Consider the following 23,092-nt stretch of genomic DNA (forward strand, 5'->3'; position numbering starts at 1 on the left):
TTAAAATGCTACAGTGTAAGAGAGGTAGAATAGAGTAGGGGCTACCAAGATGGAGATTTAGGTTCAGGTCCCACTACTGATATAAGCTACCTGGGTGATGCTGGGAATTATTTAGCCTGCTGATGTTCCATGTAATACTCTGAGACTGTAAGTTACAGATCAGGATACTCAGATATCCCACCAGGATAGTTTCCAAATGCAAATAAAATCACAGGTTCTTTTCTTCCAACCCCACCCACCAATAGAATAAGGCACTATTGAGCATCATAAGACCTCTAAGCTAATTAATGATTATGATGATGATAATGGTGATGATGATGGTGGTGGTGAGACTATTGAGCATCATAAGATCTCTAAGCTAATTAATAATCATCATGATGATAATGATGTCTGACAATTATATAGCACTCTAAGGGCTGTAATATTAATAATCCTGAGAAAAAAGAATATGATCACAATTAAGATGATTGAAACTTTAATCATTTAAACAAATAATTGAAAGTAAAAATGGGAAATAGTAACAGAACTTACTGTTGTTCAATTGTTTGAGTCATGTCTGACTCTTCGTGACCCCATTTGGAGTTTCTTAGCATAGATTCTGGAGCATTTGTCATTTCCTTCTCCAGCTCATTTTATAGATGAGGAAACTTGACAGTTAAATGACTAGACCAGGGTCACAAAGCTAGGACGTGTCTGAGGCTGGATTTGATATTAGGTTTTCCTAACTCAGGTCCCAGTGCTCTATCTACTGAATTACTCAGCTACCTTATAGAACTAATATCAACATAAATTATAATTATTTCATTTAGATGTTTAGCTAGTATACATTAATTATCACAACAGGGAGATGAGTAAAGCCCAGGAAGCACCTCAGACAGTAAAATTTGACTTAATTGCCAAATGGAAAGAGATAATAAAGGCAACCTAGGTCAGAATATGACTTAGCTCATTTGTAAAAAAAAAAAAATCTTAAAAATAGGGATTATGGGGTAATTGGAAGCAAGAACTATCTTTTGTCTTTTTTTGTATTTTCAGTGCCTAAAATATGGTAAGTGATTAATAAATGCTTACTGACAGACATTTATGATCAGCTCACTTCATAAAGCAGAGAGAAGAATGGAGGATGAAACTAGCTTAAACAAAGTATGGGAGTGGCTGGATGATGCAGTAGATAGAGCATCTTTGCTGGATTCAGGAGGACTAGAGTTAAAATCCCACTTCAGATGCTTAAAGAGCTGTGTGATTCTGAACAAGTCACTCAATCCTTTTTCCTTCCAAAAAAAGTGTGACAAGATATCCAGTTAAACAAAGTCATCCCGAAGGCATTCAAAAATGGAAATGGAAGGAGGACTGACAAACAAGAAATATGAAAAAGATCTGCAAAGTTATCATTAAGAAACTATTTTTTCCATCAATAATAATAACTAGAATTTATATAGCACTTTACATTTTGGAAAATGCCTTATAAATATTATCTTATTTGATGTTGACAACAACCCTAAAGCTAAGGATTATTATTATCCTCATGGAAACAGAGGTACCAATGACAATCAAGAGATTTGAACAGAATGACATAACTAATAAGTATCTGAAGCTACTTTTGGATTCCTAACATCATTGTCCCCAAGGGGCCTTTTAGAGGAGATGGAAATAAGTATAAGGAAAACAAAGACAGTAAAAGAGGAAAGAATAGATCAAGTATAAATAGAGGAGATTCCTCCCAACTATGAGATCATTGAGGAATCTGAAAGTTGGTAGATATCAAAAACATGAAAAAAATAGATCTTTATAATAGCAAAAAAACAAAACAAAACAAAAAAAAACAAGGAAGCAAAAATTTGACTGAAAGGACATTATTAACTACAACTTAATTTCACCAAACTAACCAAAATTTTAGGAGATGCATAAATAAATTGCATCTTTGATGAAGGTATTAATAGAGAGCAAGCTTTCTCAAGTGTTGATCAATAACAGCCCATATTTTTTATGATCTCTCAATCAATTGAAAGAATATAAAACCCCATTAAGTATGGATTACTATTGATTGGTTACACCAAAATTAATTGATTTATCAGAGTCAAATTCTACCTTCCAAGTTCTCTTAAACTGAAACGTCCCTCATTATGTACTATTTCTACCTTCAGGGGCTTCTGTTAAGATGAAAGCATGAAAAAAAAAAAAGAGTCCAGCTTTCCCACTTATATTCTAACAATGATCTAAAAAAGGCATCAGATTGAGTGATGATCAAGAAGTCTAAAAAAGCACATCAGTAAGCTCTTTTATTCAAATGTTTGCACAAAAAAGACACCAGAAGTTGAAAATACTGGAAGAGGTAAAATCAATTCTGGTTCATGTGACTGGAAACCCAAGCCAGAAGGTAAGGATGAAGAGAGGTTGAGAGATAAAGAAATCCATGGTAGCACTTCAGAGACTCCAAAAGCTAGGATTGGACACTGTGATCTTTTCTTTGGGAGTTGTGCAACCTTGGGAGTATTAATAGACCACAAGTTCTATATGGATCAACATGTCACGCAAAAGCCCAAAAGGCTAATGGGATCTCGAGCTGTGTTGAGGGACATAGCTTCTATGAATAAGAATATGTTTTTTTTAAAATCTGGCCAGATTAGGACAATTGGATTCAATTTGGTCCCGAGCACCACAGATTTCAAAAGAAAGGCTGTTGACAAATTGGAGAATTTTGGGCACCAGCATGGTGGTGGAAAGCCTCAAGTCATGTCATGTGGAGGTTCTGTTCGAGGAACGAAAGGGGCGTAGATAGCCTGAAGTACTAAGACTTGAGGGAGACACCAGAGCTGTCTTTAAGTATTTAAATGGTTGTCATGTGGAAGATAGATTATAATTGTTCTCTTTGACCTTAGAAGACAGGACAAGGAACAATGAATGAAAACTGCAAAAAGGCAGATTTCAAATTGATGTCAGGGAAAAAAATTGCTACCAATTGGAAGAGTGCTACAGTGAAAGGAAGCAGACAGTTGCCTCATTTTGAGATGGTTTCAGAAAGAGGCTGAATGACCAATGTGTTGTATGGAAGGTATTTGTTTGCATTTAGGTTGGATTCCATGCCCTCTGAGGGTCGTCCCAACTCTGAAATTATGTGATTTCCAGAGCTGACGATTCATTTTATAGATGAAGGTTATGCTGACAGTATCTCTAATAAGCTTGCGCTAATCACTACAATTTAAAGTATTTACACCTCAGAAATCTGTTCACGATAAATTAGCTTGGTTTATTGTTTTGTTGATTGTCTAGAGCTAGACTTAAGCAAATCAATGCAGTTTAAACTTAAAAGTGTATTGCTTACTTTTTTTTTCTCCCAAGGAGTGTGATTGTTAAACATTTACCAGCACGTCCTGGTTGGCTCTGTAAGCATTGTTTGAGGTTAGTAGAAATTCAGGAGAAGACTCAGGGAATGAAGTCATCACAGACCAGAGACTTACAGCAACAACAACAACAACAATATGTATTTATATAGTGCTTTAAGGTTTACAAAGTGTTTTACATATATCACATGAGCCTCACAACACCCTTGCATACCAACATGATCTCATCTAATCCTGGGGGGAAAACAATGTGCATATGCATGCATGTACATACTTGCAGATGCATATCTACACATGTACATGCATGCACACAAGTGCAACATACATACACATACATATGTGTATCTATAGATTCCTAAACATGTTCACATGTACATCCAAGTTTCTATGTGTGAGCATGTATGCACAATATACAGACAATGCATACCTATGTGCAATACACAAACATATATGTCTATATATACATAATGAACTTTCTGGTTGGGCAAAATGATATCTGCATCATTGTATATCATGTTCTTGAAAAATAATTTTTTAATTAAATAAAAAATCATTTTCTCCCCATCCCAACTCAACTCCACATTGAAATAAAAAAAAAATCTATGTATGTGTAAAAATACATAGGTATGCATGTGTATGTATATACAGATATACATAAATATATGTGCAAACACACGTGCACACATATACATAACTGTATGTGGATTATATTTCTGTGTATGGATACGTGTGTGTACATAAATATGTGTAGCTATGTGTGAACATATATACAGATATAAATATTTATAAATACATATAGGTTGGTTAGTATTTGAGAAGGCATCATGGGGTGTGTGTGTGTATGTGTGTGTGTAGTTGGTTGGTTAGTATTTGAGAAGGCAGCTTAGTGTACATATAGTTAGTTAGTTAGCTTTTGAGAAGGCAGCTTGGCACATACAGTTAGTTGGTTGATTGGTTAGTATTTGAGAAGCCAGCATAGTGTACATATAGTTAGTATTTGAGAAGGCAGCTTGGCACATATAGTTAGTTGGTTGGTTGGTTAGTATTTGAGAAGGCAGCATGGTGGACTCTACAGAGTAGGGCCCTGAACTTGGAATCAGGAAGACTTCGGAGCGCAGATATTTACCCGCCGGGTGACTGAACAATTCATTTTGCCTCTGGGCGTCAGTTTCCCCACCTTTTAAATGAGGGAGTTGTACTGGAAGATCCCTTCTAACTCTAAATCTTTGGTCCTAAGGGCGAAGTAAAGACGCGAGAAGGTATTAAAGGAATGATGGGGAAGAAAGGAAACTTTGTGAGGACAGAATTCGGTAACCGCGGGTCCCTCCCCCTCGCGGGATCCTCTGGCCACCTGATGATCGGAGGCCAAATCTCCAAAGACAATTTCCAGTGCGTGGGATTCAGGCTGGTCTCTCCAAGTAACTGTGCTAAACAGATGCAAACAAGCAGCACGCTGCAGGGCTAAACCGAGCTACGGCTTTGCCCGGCAGGGTGGGGAGTGGGAGGGGAGGGGAATGGGGGTCGATCTAATTTCCGGAAGGCAAAGAACAAAACTAAATCACTTCAGCCCAGCTAGCAGTGTTTCTCGGGCCTTTTGCGCTGAGATAATTAGCATGCACAGTTCCCCCAGGAGATGTCACTTCCCTTTTACCCGGGAGAAAGCGGACACTGAGCGGCAGGAGAAGCCCGGGGCGCTTTGTTTATTTTGCGGCTGGCGGCCGGCTTCTGAGACTTTCCCCCGCTCGGGTGGAAATGGATGAGACTGGCCCAGCACAGGTTCCCCAGAACCCGACCCAGCCTCAGCCCCACGGTTCTCTGTGTCGGGAGGCTGGGGTCCTAATCATATAGTCCCTTTCCTGGGAGGAGTCCAGTTCCCAAGGCGACCTCCAAGCGCTTGCTTGAGCCGGGGAGGCAGCCGCTAAGTGGACTAATCACCTCGTTGGGTGCTCAGCTTGTTTAATCTTGGCTACAGAGCTCCCAAGACTGAAAGTCTGGGTCCCTGCCCGAGGCCAGAAGCGCCTCCGTGTGTCATGGGAAATAAGCATCTTTTGAGTTCTGTCCTTTTTTGTCTCATCTCTGTGCTACCTAATAATAAAGGGGGAATCTTTTGCCGAAGGGATGCCTGCCTGCCTGTTTTTAGGTACTCTGTCTCTCCGAGATCTGAAAATAGGGAGCTAAGTGAACAATTACAGTGTCGGACCTGGAGTCAGGCAGACTCTCAAATATTAGCTGTGTAGTCCCGGGCAAATCACTTCACTCTGCTTACCTCAGTTTCCTCATCTGTAAAATCACCCTGAGAAGGAAATGGCTAACCATCCCAGTATCTTTTGCTAAGGAAACCCCAAATGAGGACATGAAGGGTTAGACATGGCTCAAAAACTACTGAAAAGTGGACAATAGATTCCCATTTAGTTTCAGAGGCCCCACCTCTCTCCTTTGCAAATAATTACTCAGAATTAAGAGTATATTTCCCCCTTCTCAAAAAGCGAACTTGCTTCAAATCTCACTGAACCTGTTCCCTTTCTCCACTGCATCTATTCATGAAGCTTCTCCACTCTGTTGTCAAGATAACCTCCGTTTTGCGATTTCTGCCAACATGTGAAGGTGCTCTCTGTACTTCCCCATTGCTGCTAAATCAGTGGAGACATATGGTATTCTTGATTCTGTCCCCTTGATTCTGGAGAAAGCAGCAAAGCAGATTTTATATGTAGACTTGGAATGGGAGGATATTCCAAAAAAAAAAAAAAAATCCTGATACTGTGGATTGGGACCCAGACAGACCACCAGTGGAGAGTCATCCTTCCTTTGCACACCACGCCTCTTCCCAGGAAATGTAGGGACTACCCAGGTGGCTTTTTCTCTGCTCCCAAGTATCATACATGTCAGACTGAATGAAAGGTGTGAAAGTTTAATAGCATGCAATGCTTTGTCATTTGTTAATTTAGCGTTGCCTTTAATGGGGTGGGAGGTAAAGGGTGGTCTTTGGAGCATGTCAGCAGATGAGCAGCGGGTCATTCACTAGAATTACCTGTATCTTTTCCCTTGTCGTTAATGTTGGTACAGAAGCAGCTCTTTACAGCTGCTTTTAATCCCGTTGTTCAGGTTAAGAAAGCACTGGGCTGGAACAAGACAGCCTCCACACAGATTTGGATAATTTAGGGGATGTTGTTGCCCCATCTGAATAGCCCGTGGATTTAGGTAGTACAGCACACATACGAAAGGAGGGATTTCTTTCACAACTTATTTGGATAGTGCTTTCAAGCCATAAAGACACAGACGATAATATTTAAGAATAAAACAAATAACAACATTTATATAGGGCCTGCTATGTACCAGGCACTGTGCTAAGGGCTTTACAAGCATCATTTCATTTGATCCTCACAACAACTCTGGGATTATTTGCTATTATTTTTACCATTTTTACAGTTGAGGAAACTGAGGCAAGTGATTTGCTCAAAAATCACAACTAGTAAGGGTCTGAGGCCAGCAGATTTGAACTGAGGTATTCTTCACTCCAAGCCCAGCTGGAGCCCCTGCACATCTACATTAAATCAAAGTCACTTTGTATGATGACTCTATTTCAAACATGCCTCCAACAAATCAGGAAACATTTTTACTGAAGATGAATTAGATTCAAGAAAATGGATACAAAATGATACAGATACTGAGCAATAGCACCAAAAGCACAATTAGAGGGAAAAGAATTGGAGATCACAGTGAACTACAGGTTAACTATCAGTGTCATAGAGAAGAAAACAATCATGATATTGATTTATATGCTAAAAAAAAAGAGATGAAAAGAAAAAGAATGTCATTAGATTTTTTTTCTTGTGTTAATGCAGGGAATAGTATATGGAAAAATTGGTTTTTGTTCAATTACATTTTTTTTTAAAGAACATGACATATAATGATGGAGAGATAATCTTGTCCAGCCAGAAAGAGCATTATAATATATATCTGGATCATAAAACTTTAAAAACTTTTTATTATATTGTATATCTGGATCATAAAACTGGTAGAAACGATCCAAGAATGGGGCATGTGGAGAAGAGCTAAGAGATATGGAAAGAAAACAAAAGCAATGAAAAAAGATTCAGAAAAAAATGAAAGGAAATAAGATTATTTAGCTTTTATAATAGAAAGCTATGAAGTGTTGAACTGCCTTCCAGTAAAAATCCTTTTACTGGAAACTTTTTTCCCTCACAACTCCTTTTTACCCAAGAAATTTTTATACAACCCTAGCTATATAGTATATAAAACAGATATGCAGATCGAGTATTTACTGATAATAAATCATAAAAAAATATTTTAAAACAACGGTTTGATATACATATAATTTTACCATTCATTAAAGACAAAAGCAAATTTTCACACTAATAAGATAGATGTGCTTGTTTGTTTTTACATTAAATATTGGCAGAATTTGATACCTTTTGTTTTTCATGATGTCAACATTCAGTAATAGGGATTGCTTTAGAAAATGATTGTGTCATGTATGTGCTAATGGTAGGAAGTAAAAAGTGAAGAGAGTGGAGATGGAAACTAAAAGCAAAAACAGCCAAAAAGTAATGAAATTAGCATAAAGAATAGTTTATTACCTGTCAGGCAAATAGACAAAAGAATGAGCTACTGGAAGGAAGTCTTGGGTATGGTCATATTCGTCATAGTTCATGCATGGGCTCTTACCAAAATTAGAAGAGACTGTGAGGATGGGGAGAAGAGAGGCAATTGGTACAACAGCAGTAGAAGGCCAAAGATGTCTGCCTGAAGAATTAATTTCCATGTCTTCTGATGGAGCAGAAAATAGAGAAGGAATGTTGGTAGACAGTTTTCCTCCATTATCATCCCAAGTGATATCAATCACTAGAAAACTTTAAGAACGATCACCAGTCCTCAGTGGTTAGACAGTCATGTCTGTAAGTCTATTTGATAAGAGGATTGGTTCGGATGATCTCTGGAAGTTCATTTATTCCTTCAACAAATAATTATTGAGCACTTGTGATACAGGTTGAATCAAGTACTGTGAATACAAAGAACAATACAGAGAATGCAAATACAAAGATGTTATACAAAGCCTTCAAGGAGTTTAGAATCCATCAGGAAACAGAAAATATAAACATAAATAAACAATGCATGGCAGAATGTGATAGTGATGTTCTTTCATTATATAAAACTTTCTAATTAGATAAGTATCCCCAAATTAAATAGGCTACCTTGGGGGTTAATAATTTTCTCAGCCCTAGAGTTCCTCAAGCTGGGGTTAAAAGACCACCTGTTAGGGATATCTGGCAAGGGATTCATGTTGTAGGTAGAGGCCAGCCATGATGACTTCTAAGATCTCTTTATGCTGTGATTCTATAATGCTATGATAGATGGTCCAGGGACTGTCATCCTGGCTAATATTTGGATCCAGATTCTCCCTTCAAATTACACAGGTGCCTCATCCTTTTTTTGTTTTTAATTGCAAAGTCTTCTAAGAGATTCTCATCTAAATGCTTATGAGCATCTCAGCTTCTCTCCCCCTCGGGACCTGAAGGTAAAGCAATTAGAACAGACTCTCAACTTTACATAGCAAAGCAGAGTTGGAGCTGTTGAACTGGTCTCACAGGATATCCAGTTGCCAAAATTAAAAAGTTCAAGGTCAGCTTCCTTCTGAGTAGAGAGCTTCTCTTTCTACTTAGAAATATCTGGCTAAGAATTATAGCAGAAACAAGATGGGGTGAGGGGAGGGGACCATTAAAAAAATGGATGGTCCCTGTGCTCTCAGACTGGTTCAACTGACATTAGGTAGTTTCTCATTTGCTTATTGAATCATGAAGAAGGAAAGTATTATTTTTATGTAAATTTGAGGAAAGCTTATCAGTATCTATTTTGTGTCTAAGATCGACACATGGCTGAATATTTCTCTTCTGTAAATCAATATTTAGCACTGTGCTAGACATGTAGGTACTTAATAAGTAGTTGTTGAATTCATTTTTTTAAAATTCTGAGGTTCTGTGCTTTAGTGGTGTTTATAACTCTAGCTAAGAACTTTTTGAGGGATTATAGATTTAGAGCTGGGGAGAAAGGGACTCAGAGGTCATTGTGTCTAATTTCTTCATATTATCTATAACAAAACTGAGGCCCTAGGAAATTATGTACCTTGAACAGCTCACATAGTAAGTGTCAGAGGCAAGCTTGAATCCAGTTCTTGATAATTCCAAGAACAGTAGTCCATCCATTACACTATGTTGCACTCTTAAAAATTTAAGAGCAGGAATTCTTTTTTTTTAATAATAGCCTTTTATTTTCAAAATGCATGCAAAGATAATTTTCAACATTCATCCTTGTAAAACCTTGGATTTCAATTTTTTTCTCCCTCCCTTCCTCCCTCCCCTAGACAGCAAATAATCCAATATATATTAAACATGTACAATTCTTTTATACATATTTCCACAATTAGATGGCACAAGAAAAATCAGATCAAAAAAGGAAAAAAATATGAAAGAAAATAAAAAGCAAGCAAAACACCCACACAAAGGTGAAAATACTATGTTGTGATCTATGTTCAGTCCCCACAATCCTCTCTCTGGGTGTAGATGGCTCTCTCCATCACAAGTCTATGGGAACTATCCTGAATCACCTCATTGTTAAAAGGAGCCATGTCCATCAGAATTTTGCTATTGCCGTTTACAATATTCTCTTAGTTCTACTCATTTCACTCATCATCAGCTCATACAAGTCTCTCCAGGTCTTTCTGAAATCGTCCTGCTGGTCATTTCTTATAGAACAATAATATTCCAAACATTCATATACCATCACTTATTCAGCCATTCTCCAACTGATGGGCATCCACCCAGTTTCCAGTTCCTTTCTGCTACAAAATGGGCTGCTACAAACATTTTTGCACATGTGGGTCCTTTTTCCTTTTTTATGATCTCTTTGGGATACAGGTCCAGTAGAAATGTTGCTGGGTCAAAGGGTATACACAATTTGACAGTCCTTTGGACACAGTTTCAAATAGAAAAGCAGGAATTCTTTATTTGGGGGTCTGCAAACCTTTTTTTTTTCTTTTGAGACAATCAGAGGCAAGTGATTTATCCAAGACACCAGATCTAGTAAAAGTCTGAAGGAGAAATTTGAACTCAGGTCCTCCTGACTTTAAGGCCAGTGTTGTATCCACCATGCCATTCAGCAGCCTTTAGGCTTGCAAATTTTAAACACACACACACACACAAACACACACACACACACACACACACACAACTATATTTCACTATCATCAGTTTCCTTGGTATTAGTATTGTTTCATGCATTTCAAAGCATTTTTCTCAGAAGGCATCCATAGGCTTCACTAATCTACCAGAGGGGTCCATGACTCAAAAAAAGCTCTGCCTTAGAAAAATTTTCCTGAGAGATCAACTAGAGAATATGGTCAAGAATCGCAGAGAAGGCATGAATGGGATTGATTTTTACAAGTGGAGGGAGTATCTACAATAATGATATTATAGATTCATCAAAATATGGGATGCTATTTCATGACTATGGTTCCCCAATAAATGTATTTCTGAAGAATTTTACATAAATATCCTACAATTTGTACCATTTTCCTAGTAGCCTTGAAATTTCACCTATCTCTATGGATTTCCCTTCTTTTCCTTCCATCTTAGAAGCAGCATTGATATATTTACTACTTCATATTATAAACATTGTTTCAGATGGCTTTGAGTTCCTAGAGATCCTGAAACAAGTCGCCAGAGACAATACCAACAATCCTGAGCTGAGTATAGTATGGATTGACCCAGATGATTTCCCAATGGTAAGACTTTTATTCTTTTTTGCAGTCTCATATTTGTAAGCAATTTTGATGCCTGAGGCAAGTTCACTGAAATACACCCTCACATAAATATTTTAAAAGTTGGTAGGGGTGGAGGAGTGGGCAAGACTCCAGGACACTGTGAGGCAACTACTAGACATGGGAAATTATGGGATAGAAGGGTAAGAAGGAAGGGCAGGCTCAGAAGAAAATCATCTGTGGTGAGGAAGTATATCAAGTAATTACTTCCTATTTTAACTAATTACTCTTATTAACTAGTTACTAAATTTAGTTTTTTTCCCTACACTTCTGCTCTAGTTGTATAAGGGCTATCAGCACTCTCCCAATTTTTGTGTCTCCTGGCAAGGCCCTTGTTGCCCTGCCTTAGTTACAGTTCTTTTTCTTGGAGGATTGGACTAGAAAGAATACAAGAGCATGAAGCAAAAGAAGAGTAAAAGTATTTGTGTAAGCTGAATAGAGCTATTGGAACTAAGATTATCTGTGTCATTGAGTGGTGTCTTGGTTATCAGGGACAATTATGAATTTAGTACCTTGCAGAAACACAAGAAGTTGAATTGGCAGAACCATTCACTCCTTGGACATCAGAAGCTGGAGACGCTCTTCAGGTCTCAAAAGTACCAAGTCCCAAATTTTTTCTTTTTTAGTTTCAGGACTTATTTATACTCTTAAAAATTAATTGAAGATTCCCCTTTTCCCACATGAGCTTTTGTTTATGTGGGTCATGTCTAATGACATTTGCCATATTGAAAATTAAGACATTATTATTAAATTATGATGAAAAGAGTCTTGCCATTATGATAAATAACGTTATTGTAAAAATAATTTTGACCTTAAGAACACTCTAAAAGGGTCCTGGGGACTCCCAGTCCCCAATGTTCTAAAGAGCGGACTTAGAAGGTAGGGGCAGAGGAGAGGGAGTGGAGAATAACTTATCCTAGAAACTTGGAAATGTGTTTCCTTTTTTCTTTTTAAAATTATTTTTGGAGTAGAGGAGCATCACATTGAGGTAAACTGAACAGGTAAGTGAGGAGAGCAGAGATACTGTTCTAGATAACTGTTCTTTGGAACAGACATCAGGGTTATGTTGCTAGATGGAAATCCTTTTCAGTGTCCCTACTAAGCATCTGTGTGCTCCCCCAGTGGAAAAAGGCTTCCAAGTCACACCTGGATCTGAAGGGTCCAAGATAGCAGCTACTCATGGGGGCCTTATGGCCTCCACCCAATTTTCCCCACTCTAACTTCCATCCCAGACACAAGAGATTTGGGCATTATTTTCTCCTCACAAGCCTATCTACCTTTCTGAGGAATCTGGAGAGTTGGGAAATGGATACCAGAGAGGTAGAGTTCCTTTAAGGCTATGCTTTCTAGGCAACTGACCTCCCAGGTCCACAGAGACTTTGACCATAAAACCTGGTGAACAAGAAATGCCAGTGGAGTAAGGACCAGAGAATTTTAGATTCAGAGGCCATTTGGTTCAAGCTCCTTGTTTTATAGAAGAAATTGAAGGAACAAAACATACTTTTTTTCACTTTATTATTATTATTTTTTTGCAACATGGCTAATGTAGAAATGTGTTTTGCATGACTTCAAATGTATAACTGATATCATATTGCTAGCCTTCTCAAGCATCAGGAGGGAGAGAATTTTAAACTTAAAAGTTTAAAAATTAAATACTATTTCTAATTTAAATTTTAAATAAATTATCCATGTGAACTTAAATTTATCCAAATAAATTTATTGTCATTTATTTAAATCAAATCCATTCATTTATTAAATATGATTTGTTTAATTATATATAAATAACTAATATAATTATATATAAATAAATAACATAAATGAAAATATAATTAAATTATATTTGTTGATTAATTGTTAATTAAATAAATTGAGCAATTTACTTAAAAATAAAATTAAATAGAAATTTTAAATTAAAATTTTAATATATATTAAAATTTTAGTATACATTTTAATGTTAAATAGATATTTAAAATGTCTAACTTTCTCATTTCTATTGTAATTGGGAAATATTTTTGGAAAAAAATAAAAATGGATTTTTTTAAAAAAGGAAACTGAAGCACAAGAAAGGTTATTGCTTTGTCAGCTGGTTCTAGGCCAGTCACTCAACCCTTAATGTCAGTATTATCTTAATAAGAGTATAATGATAGTTGAATCAAGGTTTGTTATAAGGAATAAATGTATTTTTCAGATCTTAAAGTACTATATAAATGTTGCTTATCATCATGATTGTTGTTGTTATTGTATAGCCCCAGTGTCTGGGATTTAAACCTCTGTTTAGGCACAGAGAAGAGCATTTAGGAAATCCTACATGCTTTCCCCTGTGTCTACTTTCTCCTGCTCATCTCAGACTCACATTTCCACCTTGTCTAACCACGATGAGCATAAAGGGCCCAAGGGTCCTTCTAGCTGACTAAAAAGTGTACTAAGTGCCCCACCATGAGAAGCCAGCACCCAACATTTTCCCTTGCTTCTGCTCTCATTTCCAATCCTCATGTTTTCCTTTTCCACTTGGTGAAGGGGTCTGGAGGTCCTAGAGGACATAGCCATTCCAGTTTATGTGAGTCATTTCTATTATTTCTAGTCCCTTCCCTCTCCTTTGGAAAGACAGAGAGTAGACTGCAAACAAATTATGAGAAGCTTTCAGCCCAGGAGAGGAGGGCCTATTTCTTTGCCTCTTTGTGTATTTGAGTATAGGTCACAGCCCAAGTGCAAATACTCACTACTGTCAACAGCAGACAGCTTTGCTGGCTAACATTCAATCTAGAAATGAATAGACTGGGTTTTCTCATTACCTGGGTGTGTCCCCCATGCACTTGGAGTATTAAAAACAGTAAATCTTGAAGGATCCTCATAAATTTGGTTTATTCTTCCTAGTCTGAACAATAGCCGGATCTAAAACTCATTTGGCCAATTCGATTTAAAAAGAAACAGAAATAAACCAAAAAAAAATAAAATAAAAGGGACAATCACTGGCAAGAACAAGAGGTTTCCAAAGTCATGACATCAGTGTCCCGGTGATGAGTACTAATCATGATTGAAAAATACTAATCATGATTTTTAAAAAATACACTCTTTTCTTCCAAATGCCATAAAATTTTATTAAATTTCTTTTAGCTCTAGATCTCATTTAAATGAACTGTTTTATGTCTGAAGGTCACCCTTACTCAGCATCTTTCACATTCTAGACAACTACTTTGGTCAATACTTAATAGGGGAGTGTTCTAAGACATCTTTCCAAACCATTCACATTTTCATCCATTTTCATAGTACCCAGTTCAATTTAGTCTTACTAAACTTTAGTGAACTTTAAATCTGTTGGCCTTGACTCTCTTCTCAGACCCCAATTCTTCTACTGTTCCTCACAGTAGTGAAGTAGTGAAGATGTTCACATCTTCATCCCTATCATTTCCAGATTCCTACACTCTATCACTTGACTAGAAATAAAGCAAGCAACAAAGTATTAGTCCAAGAGATCCAGATCCTCTTTTAGCTTCTTTCATACCAAGACATCATCAGTCTCTCTGAATACTGGACTTTTTTTTTTTTAAACAATCCTATTATTCCTCTACATACAAAATAAGGAATTTTCAAAAGTCACATTAAAAGAAAAGACAGAGATAAACATCCCAAATTACTACCCTTTAATTCTCAGAGTGACATATATACAACATGAAGGAACACTGGACTATGTCAACTATATATTATTAAACTGTTCCTGTATTACATGTATATTTGTACCTTTTTAAATGTGTTTCTCCTATTTCCTCAAATATTAGAAATGTCTCAAGGGCTGGGATTGTGTCATTTATTTCTTCTGACTGACTTACTTTACTTAATTTATACTTACTTCTACTTAATTTATAGTCAGGACTGGTGGGAAAAAATCTTTAAATGGCTTTAACTGACGACTGGGAAACCATGTAAGAATAGCTGTAGAATAACTGTCTCGCTATGTCCAGTGGTTCTGGTGATGGAAAGTTTATTCTGTCTCCTAAGTGTATTCTTTGTTGTCACAGCTCATTTCCTACTGGGAGAAGACCTTTAAGATCAACCTGTTCAAGCCACAGATTGGAGTAGTGAATGTAACTGATGTAAGTAGGATATACTCGAGGGCTATGTAAGAACCTCTTATTTATATCGCTCTGTGACCGGATGTGGCTGGGAGAAGTCTGGTCCAGAGATCTTATAGAGTGAGAACTGAAAAGGGTCTTAGAGACCATTGAGTATAAAACCTTCATTCTGTCTTGCCCTGGATCATTCAGCTAGTAAGATAGAATTTAAATTCAGGTGTTGACAGTTGGGAAGGGAAGAGGAAGACGAGGGAGAGAGGAAGGGAGAAAGAAGGGGAGAAGACAAGGAAAGAGAAAAGGGGAGGGAGAGAGAAGAGAGATTGAGATGGACAAGGACAGATAGAGACCGAAAAAAGAACAATTACTGTTTCTTCCCTCTCTTCCCCAGTTAAGCCATGTTGCTTGCAGCCTTCATTTTCAGCACCAGCAGCTACAGTGGGTATAAATACAGCCTTGTTCTCCAAAAGAACATTGTCTCTTCTGGCTCAAGTTAAGTAGGGATAGTTGAGCCATAGGAAAAAGAGGCTTTTCCCTATCAGTCCCTTCCCTCTGGAGCAAGTGAGAAACATAATTGCACTCTTCTGTGTCTTTAATTCAAATCCCCTTAGTCTACATTGTAATTAGGGATAAAGTTGGGAGAAGAGGGGTAGTATTTAGGGTCTTGCTAATACTTAGTAAAAAGTCTGCATTTTGGAAAGCCCTGAGTCCTTGAATGTATAGAGCTTCTCTTCCAAGTGTAATTTAAGGGAAATTATTTGGATAATTCCAGTCCCTTGAACAAACTCCCAAAGATTTTAAAGGGAATCAGAGAAACAAAGAAAGAGGCTGGAAGGCAGAAAGAATCTATTCACCAGCAATATAGAAGTGCAGACAAAGTTACAGGAGGAAAAAAGGATGAAAGCTGATAGTTATTGAAAATAGAGAGGCGATAGTTCTTAGGCGATGGGGTACCTTGATGCCCCAAGAAAAGTTGGGTGATCCTTTTTGAGGGTGTTATACAGGAGATTCATGGAGAGGTATGAGTTGGATTAGAATTTTTTTAAGGTCCCTGCAGACTCAGAGAAGCTTCCACTCTCCCATCCATTAACTCCCACTATTTCTTTATTGTAGGCAGACAGTATCTGGATGGACATACCAGATGATGATGACCTACCTACAGCTGAAGAGCTAGAAGATTGGGTAGAAGATGTACTTTCTGGGAAAATAAATACAGAAGATGATGACAATGATGATGAGGATGATGATGACGATGACGATGATGATGATGATGATGATAACTCTGAAGAAGATGATGATGATGATGACGATGAGGATGATGATGACAGTGATGATGAAGATGAATAGCTCTCATGGCAGATATTCTCACAAACACTGAACCATTTTTATTCATTATTCTTTAAAGACAGAATGGGAGATGGGAGCAGGCAGTCCTAAAGAGTTCCTTCCCTTATTTTTAAGACCTACTTTTCTACTCCCTTATTATCAAGAATAAGAAAACTCACTAATTCCTTCCTAATATAAAGTGAGGAGTTGCTTGTGGATATAAGTTGGGAATAGGAGAGTGAAAAGGGGAAGGATAGGGAATATGTCCGGTTTTAATGTCCTGACTCATGTCTTAAGACTAGACATCCCAATAGGACAAGGAAAACCATTCACATCTTACTTGCATTTAGCAACTTATTTCTCTTATCCCTAAAATACAGGGGTCATGACAGTCTTCTCATATCTATTCTCAAATATACTTTTTATAGTTGACTGTGACAATAACAGAAATAGGGTTTTGAAATACCCACCATCAGATGCCATGGGAAATACTCCTTAATTAATTTAGGAGTATACTCCCACCTTAGGTAAATATTCTCAATTAACTTAGAACCCAAACTCAAGGCAAACTCAGTATGGCCCATGCTCATGGAAATGGGTGAAATTTTGAAACTTGTAAGTTTGCTAAAAATCCATTTATGCTATTTCTTCAATATCAAAACATCTATTTCATTGGATGGTAGTTACAATATTGACACTTTCCTCATCCCACCCCTTTCTCTATATCTTCTCTCTCACCTCAAATGCTCTGTGGATGAGCCAGATATAATTTTATGGAAAATTATGTACCTTTGTATGCCTGGAGCTTCTTTATCATTGCATTTTTTTCTTTGTGGTAAAAGCAGTTTTTTTTCCTGACATCCTATGAAACTGAACTTTCTATTAATTAACACTTCTACACATCTCTAGTGCAATCAGAAACAAGATTTATAATTGTGCTTCTGAAGCACTGTGAGATCCTGAAGTGTTTTCTGAATCATCAAAGAAAGTTTAAATTATATTCAGTATAGTTGTAGTGTTGTTTGTTTTAAGTTGTAGTGTTGTTTGTTGCCTCTTCTAATTCTTTGAAAATTGGCAACTCATATATGAAGATTATTAGCCAAAAATTTTTACTAATGAGAATTGTTTCTTACCCAATTATTCTGGGAAAACCAAGTTAGCCCTATTTCCTCATTTACTTCTCTGCTGTAAAAGATTCTGGTAGACTGTTCCACAATATGATAGGAATACTTTTCAAGGTCTGGACATACTGGCAGGCCTCTAAGACTGTCTGACCTTCAACAGAATAGCATTTTGGACCTTTGTGGACATGAATCAGCAAAGTAGTTGTTGAAACTATTATGCTAACTGGGCTTTGGTCCATGTGTCCATCCTGTCCCTACATCTGGGATGATACTGAGTCCTTTTAATCTTTAGGCTTGTATTCTCAGGGAGATTTGCTAAACTTGCCCCCCTCCACAAACATACCATCTTTAAATTGTGTTACTATGTATGAACACTGGGACATTGTAAGATAACTGAAGAGTAACAAGAGGGAATGATATAAAAAGTACCATCCAGTACACATAGGATTGGGAAAGGACTATTTGTATGCCTCATGAACGTTAAAAAAATCAGAAAATGACTTCCAGGGCCTTGAGAAGATCCTTTTGTAAAGATTTAGGGAAGAAAATTTCACAGGATACAAAGACAGGGAGAGTTTGTAATCTGCTTTGATGATCCATCAAAAGATTAACAATCATGTCCCAAAGTCTATTTTGTTTTCTTTTAGGACCTCAGACCAACAATTAGTCTTTATTATTTTCCAGGGTCGAGTGCAACAAAACTTTTCAATCAAAGCCAGGCAGAGTCCTTCCTTTTGTCCTTTATGGTACATCTATGTGTAGGGATGGGGCTCCAGTAATTTTTCCCACCTCTTTTATTCAGTGGAGCCTGGAACAGCATAATTCTTCCAATCTTCTTTTGGAAGTAATAGCCAGGATGATAAATATTAGGAAGATAGGGCCATCTATCATGTTTTGGGAAATGGTTCATTGTTTTATTGTCAAGAATGAGTAAAACTTTTAAATTTGTCTGTAAGAATAATAATTCTGTTTTAACATTTCAAATTGGCTTTTGTCATCTTTATATACTAAGATTGTGCTCTGATCATTTCATTTTCTTTGAATCTGTGAGGTCATCTTTTAATTGAAATCATTAAGGGCATATTAATTACACACACAATATGGTATAGGGGAAAAAGATTGGATTTAGAGTCAGACAACCTGGATTTTAGTTCTAGCTCTGATACTTTCTATGCACCTCTAGGTTGTCTGATGATTTAGTCTCTTCATTTATAAAATGAAAATAATCATACTTGGGCTGTTTTTTTTTCAGAAAAATAAACAAAAATGGGCCACTGTTTACTTGAACATAAAAGCCGTTAGTGACAGGTTGCCCCTCTTTTTGTAATTTTCTTACTGGAACTTTGTATCCCTTGGGATTCCATTTGGGAAGCCCCTCATGAAGAAATTTAGATTGTTGGGAGGTCTTGTCGTGTTAGTCACTGACATGTCTCTAGCAGTAGAAATAGCACGAGCTAAGACTTTCCATTCAAGGATTCTGTTTCTGGCCTGAGCTCCTGGAGTATTTTGTGGGAAAACATAACAGTTTCTTTCTTCAATGTCAACCCCCAAAATACCCCTCTCTTCTTTGAATAATAGCCAAAAAATTCACGTAAACCCTTCCTGAATGCTGACAGCCCTGTCAGAGAAATGTCCAACCTAGATATAAGAGAAAAGACATATTTAAAGATAATGATCTTTAATAATAAAGAAAGATATTTTAATAAAAAATAAAGATATCCCCTACTACAGATTAGGTTCTGTGGAATAAAACTAGGTCTCTGATCTGAGAGATGCCTTTTGGTAACAGTGCCTTTTTTCCTATAAAGAACTTGTTCCACCAGAGCAGCTAGTGGGTTTAGTGGATAGAGCACCTGCCCTGAAGTCAGGAGGACCTGAGTTCAAATTTGACCTCAACACTTAACATTTCCTGGCTGTGTGTCACACTTAACCCCAATTGCCTCAGCAAAAAAAAAAAAAAAATTAAAAAACAAAACAAAACAAATTTGCTCCATAAAACAGTATGAAAGGTGGTACGTCACAAGGCAGGAGAAATACGTGGGTTCAAATCCCATATCACTTTACACATTTCAAAGAACCATGAAAATTAGTTCTTACATGTTATTAAGAACTTTAATAACTATGTGTTATGTATTTATAACTAATATTATATATAAATATAATCAAATGTTGTTAAAGTGCTTCTTCTGCTTTTAACCTTACTAAGAAGGAATCTGCTTTGTGTGCTGTCTGCATTGCTGACATGGAACGATCAGCAGATAAGAATTGTGGGTGAGCTTTGTAGGCACAGGTGAAAGGGGAGCTTCCTTGATGCAGTAATTTGCTTTCAGCTTTTCCTTACGTGAACATCCCACTCATCACAATTAACACACCTAACCCGTCACCAAAAATAAGCCTTGTAAGAAGAATTAAGTGAATGGCACTTTTCCCTCCCCTAGCACATCTCTGCAATTGCATTGTCTATTTTTCAAATCTCCCCCAATTGTTGCAGTGAATCTCTCCTTCAAGACCCAACTCCTGTGCCAGAGGCTTCCCTGACCGTCCCATGCCATGTTATACTTTATGGCGCAGGGTCCTGATATCCCACTGGAAGTTTTCTGAATGGGCAGATTATGTGGTTTTTCCATCTTTGTCCCTTACCATATAAGTACCCACAGACCTACTTCTGGCTTGTTTCCCTTCCCCCAGGAGGAGCCTGGAGCCATTTCTACATCCTGGATCACTTGTCCCAAAGGAGAAAGGAGAAAGGGACTAGTTCCAACTAGTAACTAGTATGGTTGCCAAGAACAGAAGGCAGAAGCCACGCAAGGGTGGATCCCTGTCTAGAGTAGTGAGCAACGAGTAAAAACAAATTCTGGCCTTTTCCCTAGATTAACTCCACTAATTCTGAGGCTAATATTGCTGCCCATGGGAATTATAATTTAGATTTTTAAAATGGGAGTAGTGAAGAAATATAAAAAAAAGAGAATTGAGTTTTTCTGGGTCCTTTACTATGTAAATAAAAACTTGTGTAATTCTCTCTAAGGCTTGGCGGTTTTTAAAGAGAAGCTGGCACTATGCCAGATATCAGGCTTTATTTTTTGGTGGGAGGAAATAGATCTTTCGAGTCTCCTATGTGTAAGAAACCAGTATACAAGAAAGAAAAGTGCCGTATTTAAAAGTCCTACAAACACTTTTCACTAGATTCTCTTGGGATCTGGAGAAATGCTTCCAGCACTGTTGGGGAAAACTTGTATGAGAATTAAAGGATGTAGGGGATAGCTAGTCGGTGCAGTGGATAGAGCACCAGCTCTTAAGTCAGGAGGCCCCGCGTTCAAATCTAGCCCCAGACACTTAATACTTTCTGGGCAAGTCACTTAACCCCAATTTCTTCAGCCAAAAAAAAAAAATTACAGTTCCTTCAAGTCAGGAGAGAGCCACTGACATAAGGGTTCTAATACTGTTAGGATCCATTTGTATACAGAAGGTTCTTAATAAATGAAATGCATAGAATTTATTACAGGGAAGCTCTTGAGTTCTGCATACTGAAAAGATGATTCCAGCAATATATCAATTTAAAATTATTCCTTTCCAGCAAAAATTAACATCACATGGAGTTTAAGTTTTCTTTTCTACATGTACATTAAAGCAGATTCTATTATTCTAATAGTCCTGATTTTTTTTAACCTACATTTTGCAGTGGACTACAGTGGAAAGGGTTGGATCTGGAATTGGAGAATGCAATTTGAAATCCCAACCTCATCACTTACTACCTATGTGAATTTGAACAAGTCCCTTCAACTTATCTCTAAAATGGGGTTTGAGTTAGATGGCAGGTCCCCTGCCACTCTATCTCAAGGAACTTTTGCTCCTACTTTTAACAAATGAATCATAATTTAAGTTATTAATATTTAAAGTAAAATTAAAAATAAAATTAAGCTAAGATCCCATGTTCCTTGAAAACCAACTACTTTCTGGAACAAAATTAACATAGCATCAAAAAATATAGTGACACTAATATATTTAGGATTTATTTATTTTCCAAGATTTACAGTACAAAATATGCAAAGTGTAAAATGTTTTATTTTATTGGGAGAGGAGCAGAAGGTAGGAAAACAAACAAACAAACAAACTAGGACTTGTGGACCCAAACTGAAACAATCTCAGGATGCTAGACTTTGTGTTCATCACAGACACTAACATTTTGCTACCAACTTCACAACTAGAAAAATTTAATTTAATAAAATTTTTAAAGATAGCAATTAAAGTTACATGTGCAGATAGATGCTGGTTAGCATTGATTCAGTTGTGTACACGTTGAAAACAAATACACTGAACTCCACATAGTTTGTGTAGGAAAAACGCACAATTAGGCTTTGTCATACCCAATGACCCAATGGGTGGAAGGTGCAGCAGTTGTAAAATTCATTCCCTAGGAAGCGCTGGATCAAAGCTGTCGTTGCACAAAGGCTTGTGGACCTTTGGTTAGTAGTTACTTTTGCTGGTGCTGGATTCTAGGCTTTAGCCACTGAGCCTGGTTCTAGTGAGGTACGACCAAGCTCATTCTGGCTCCTGGGTGCAGGTGGCTATCAAGAGACCAAGTGCAATGTAGTCGCTCTTAGTTACAAACTGAAGACCACCTATTTCTTTTGCATTCTCCCTCCTCTCTACTCCAAATGTAAGGAACACATGTGTGAGAGGGAACCGACCACAGCCCTGAGGCAGGTGACTTTGCACAGCCCTCCCTCACTTAAATCCAATTTACTTGCGTGTCATGGAATCACTTCTCCAATGTCACGTCTTCTTCAAGAACAATGTTCAGACATCAACTCCAAGTGTAATTGTGCTTCTCTTGCCCAGGTGTGCACACACAAAAAATTGAGCAAAAATGAAAGTTTACTTCAAATGCACTAGTGGACATTTCTTTTTAAGCATACACAGTGAATCATCTTATAAACTGAATATACTCTTTCTTGTCCCCCATCCCACCTCCCAAAGCTCCTTGGCAAAGAATGGTCTCAGACCCTATGAGTTGCCATAGCAAGATTTATCGCCAATGGTCAGCCTCTTGCGCCCAGCCTAAGCGCTCTACACTGGGACCCCCAAGTCCCACCAAGTGGGTGGCGGTGGTGACTACATCCAAGAGATAAGTGTTGGGTTAGCAACTTTCCATTTCAGATTTTCACATAGGGGACCAAGCAAGGATGCAAGTTCAAAGCTCATTGTTTTCTGACTAAAAACTGCTAGAATTGAAATGGGGTCACCAAGTCTTTTTCATGTGGGTTCCTGGAGTGATTACTGGAACAGCTGGGATTCTGGGCCAGTTTTCACTCAACTAAAATGAGCCACCCGTGGGGGAAATGTCCTGAGCCCCCATTATCAATTCCCTGAGCCACACACAGCCCCTCCACCCCCACCTTA

The 23,092-nt window shown here is 37.5% G+C and overlaps 1 protein-coding gene across 1 annotated transcript in view; it reads left to right on the plus strand.

Moving 5' to 3' along the window:
- The window catches only part of CASQ2 (calsequestrin 2), a 122,172-nt gene extending 103,496 nt beyond the window's left edge, over positions 1-18,676 (plus strand). The window contains exons 9-11 of the mRNA XM_051992931.1: positions 11,039-11,139; positions 15,192-15,266; positions 16,356-18,676. Coding sequence (XP_051848891.1) covers positions 11,039-11,139; positions 15,192-15,266; positions 16,356-16,589 — 410 coding nt within the window. The 3' untranslated portion in view covers positions 16,590-18,676. The remainder of the gene's footprint in view (positions 1-11,038; positions 11,140-15,191; positions 15,267-16,355) is intronic.
- Positions 18,677-23,092: the final 4,416 nt, after the last annotated feature.

The sequence above is a fragment of the Antechinus flavipes genome, chromosome 4, assembly GCF_016432865.1.
Source record: "Antechinus flavipes isolate AdamAnt ecotype Samford, QLD, Australia chromosome 4, AdamAnt_v2, whole genome shotgun sequence".
NCBI lineage: Eukaryota > Metazoa > Chordata > Mammalia > Dasyuromorphia > Dasyuridae > Antechinus > Antechinus flavipes.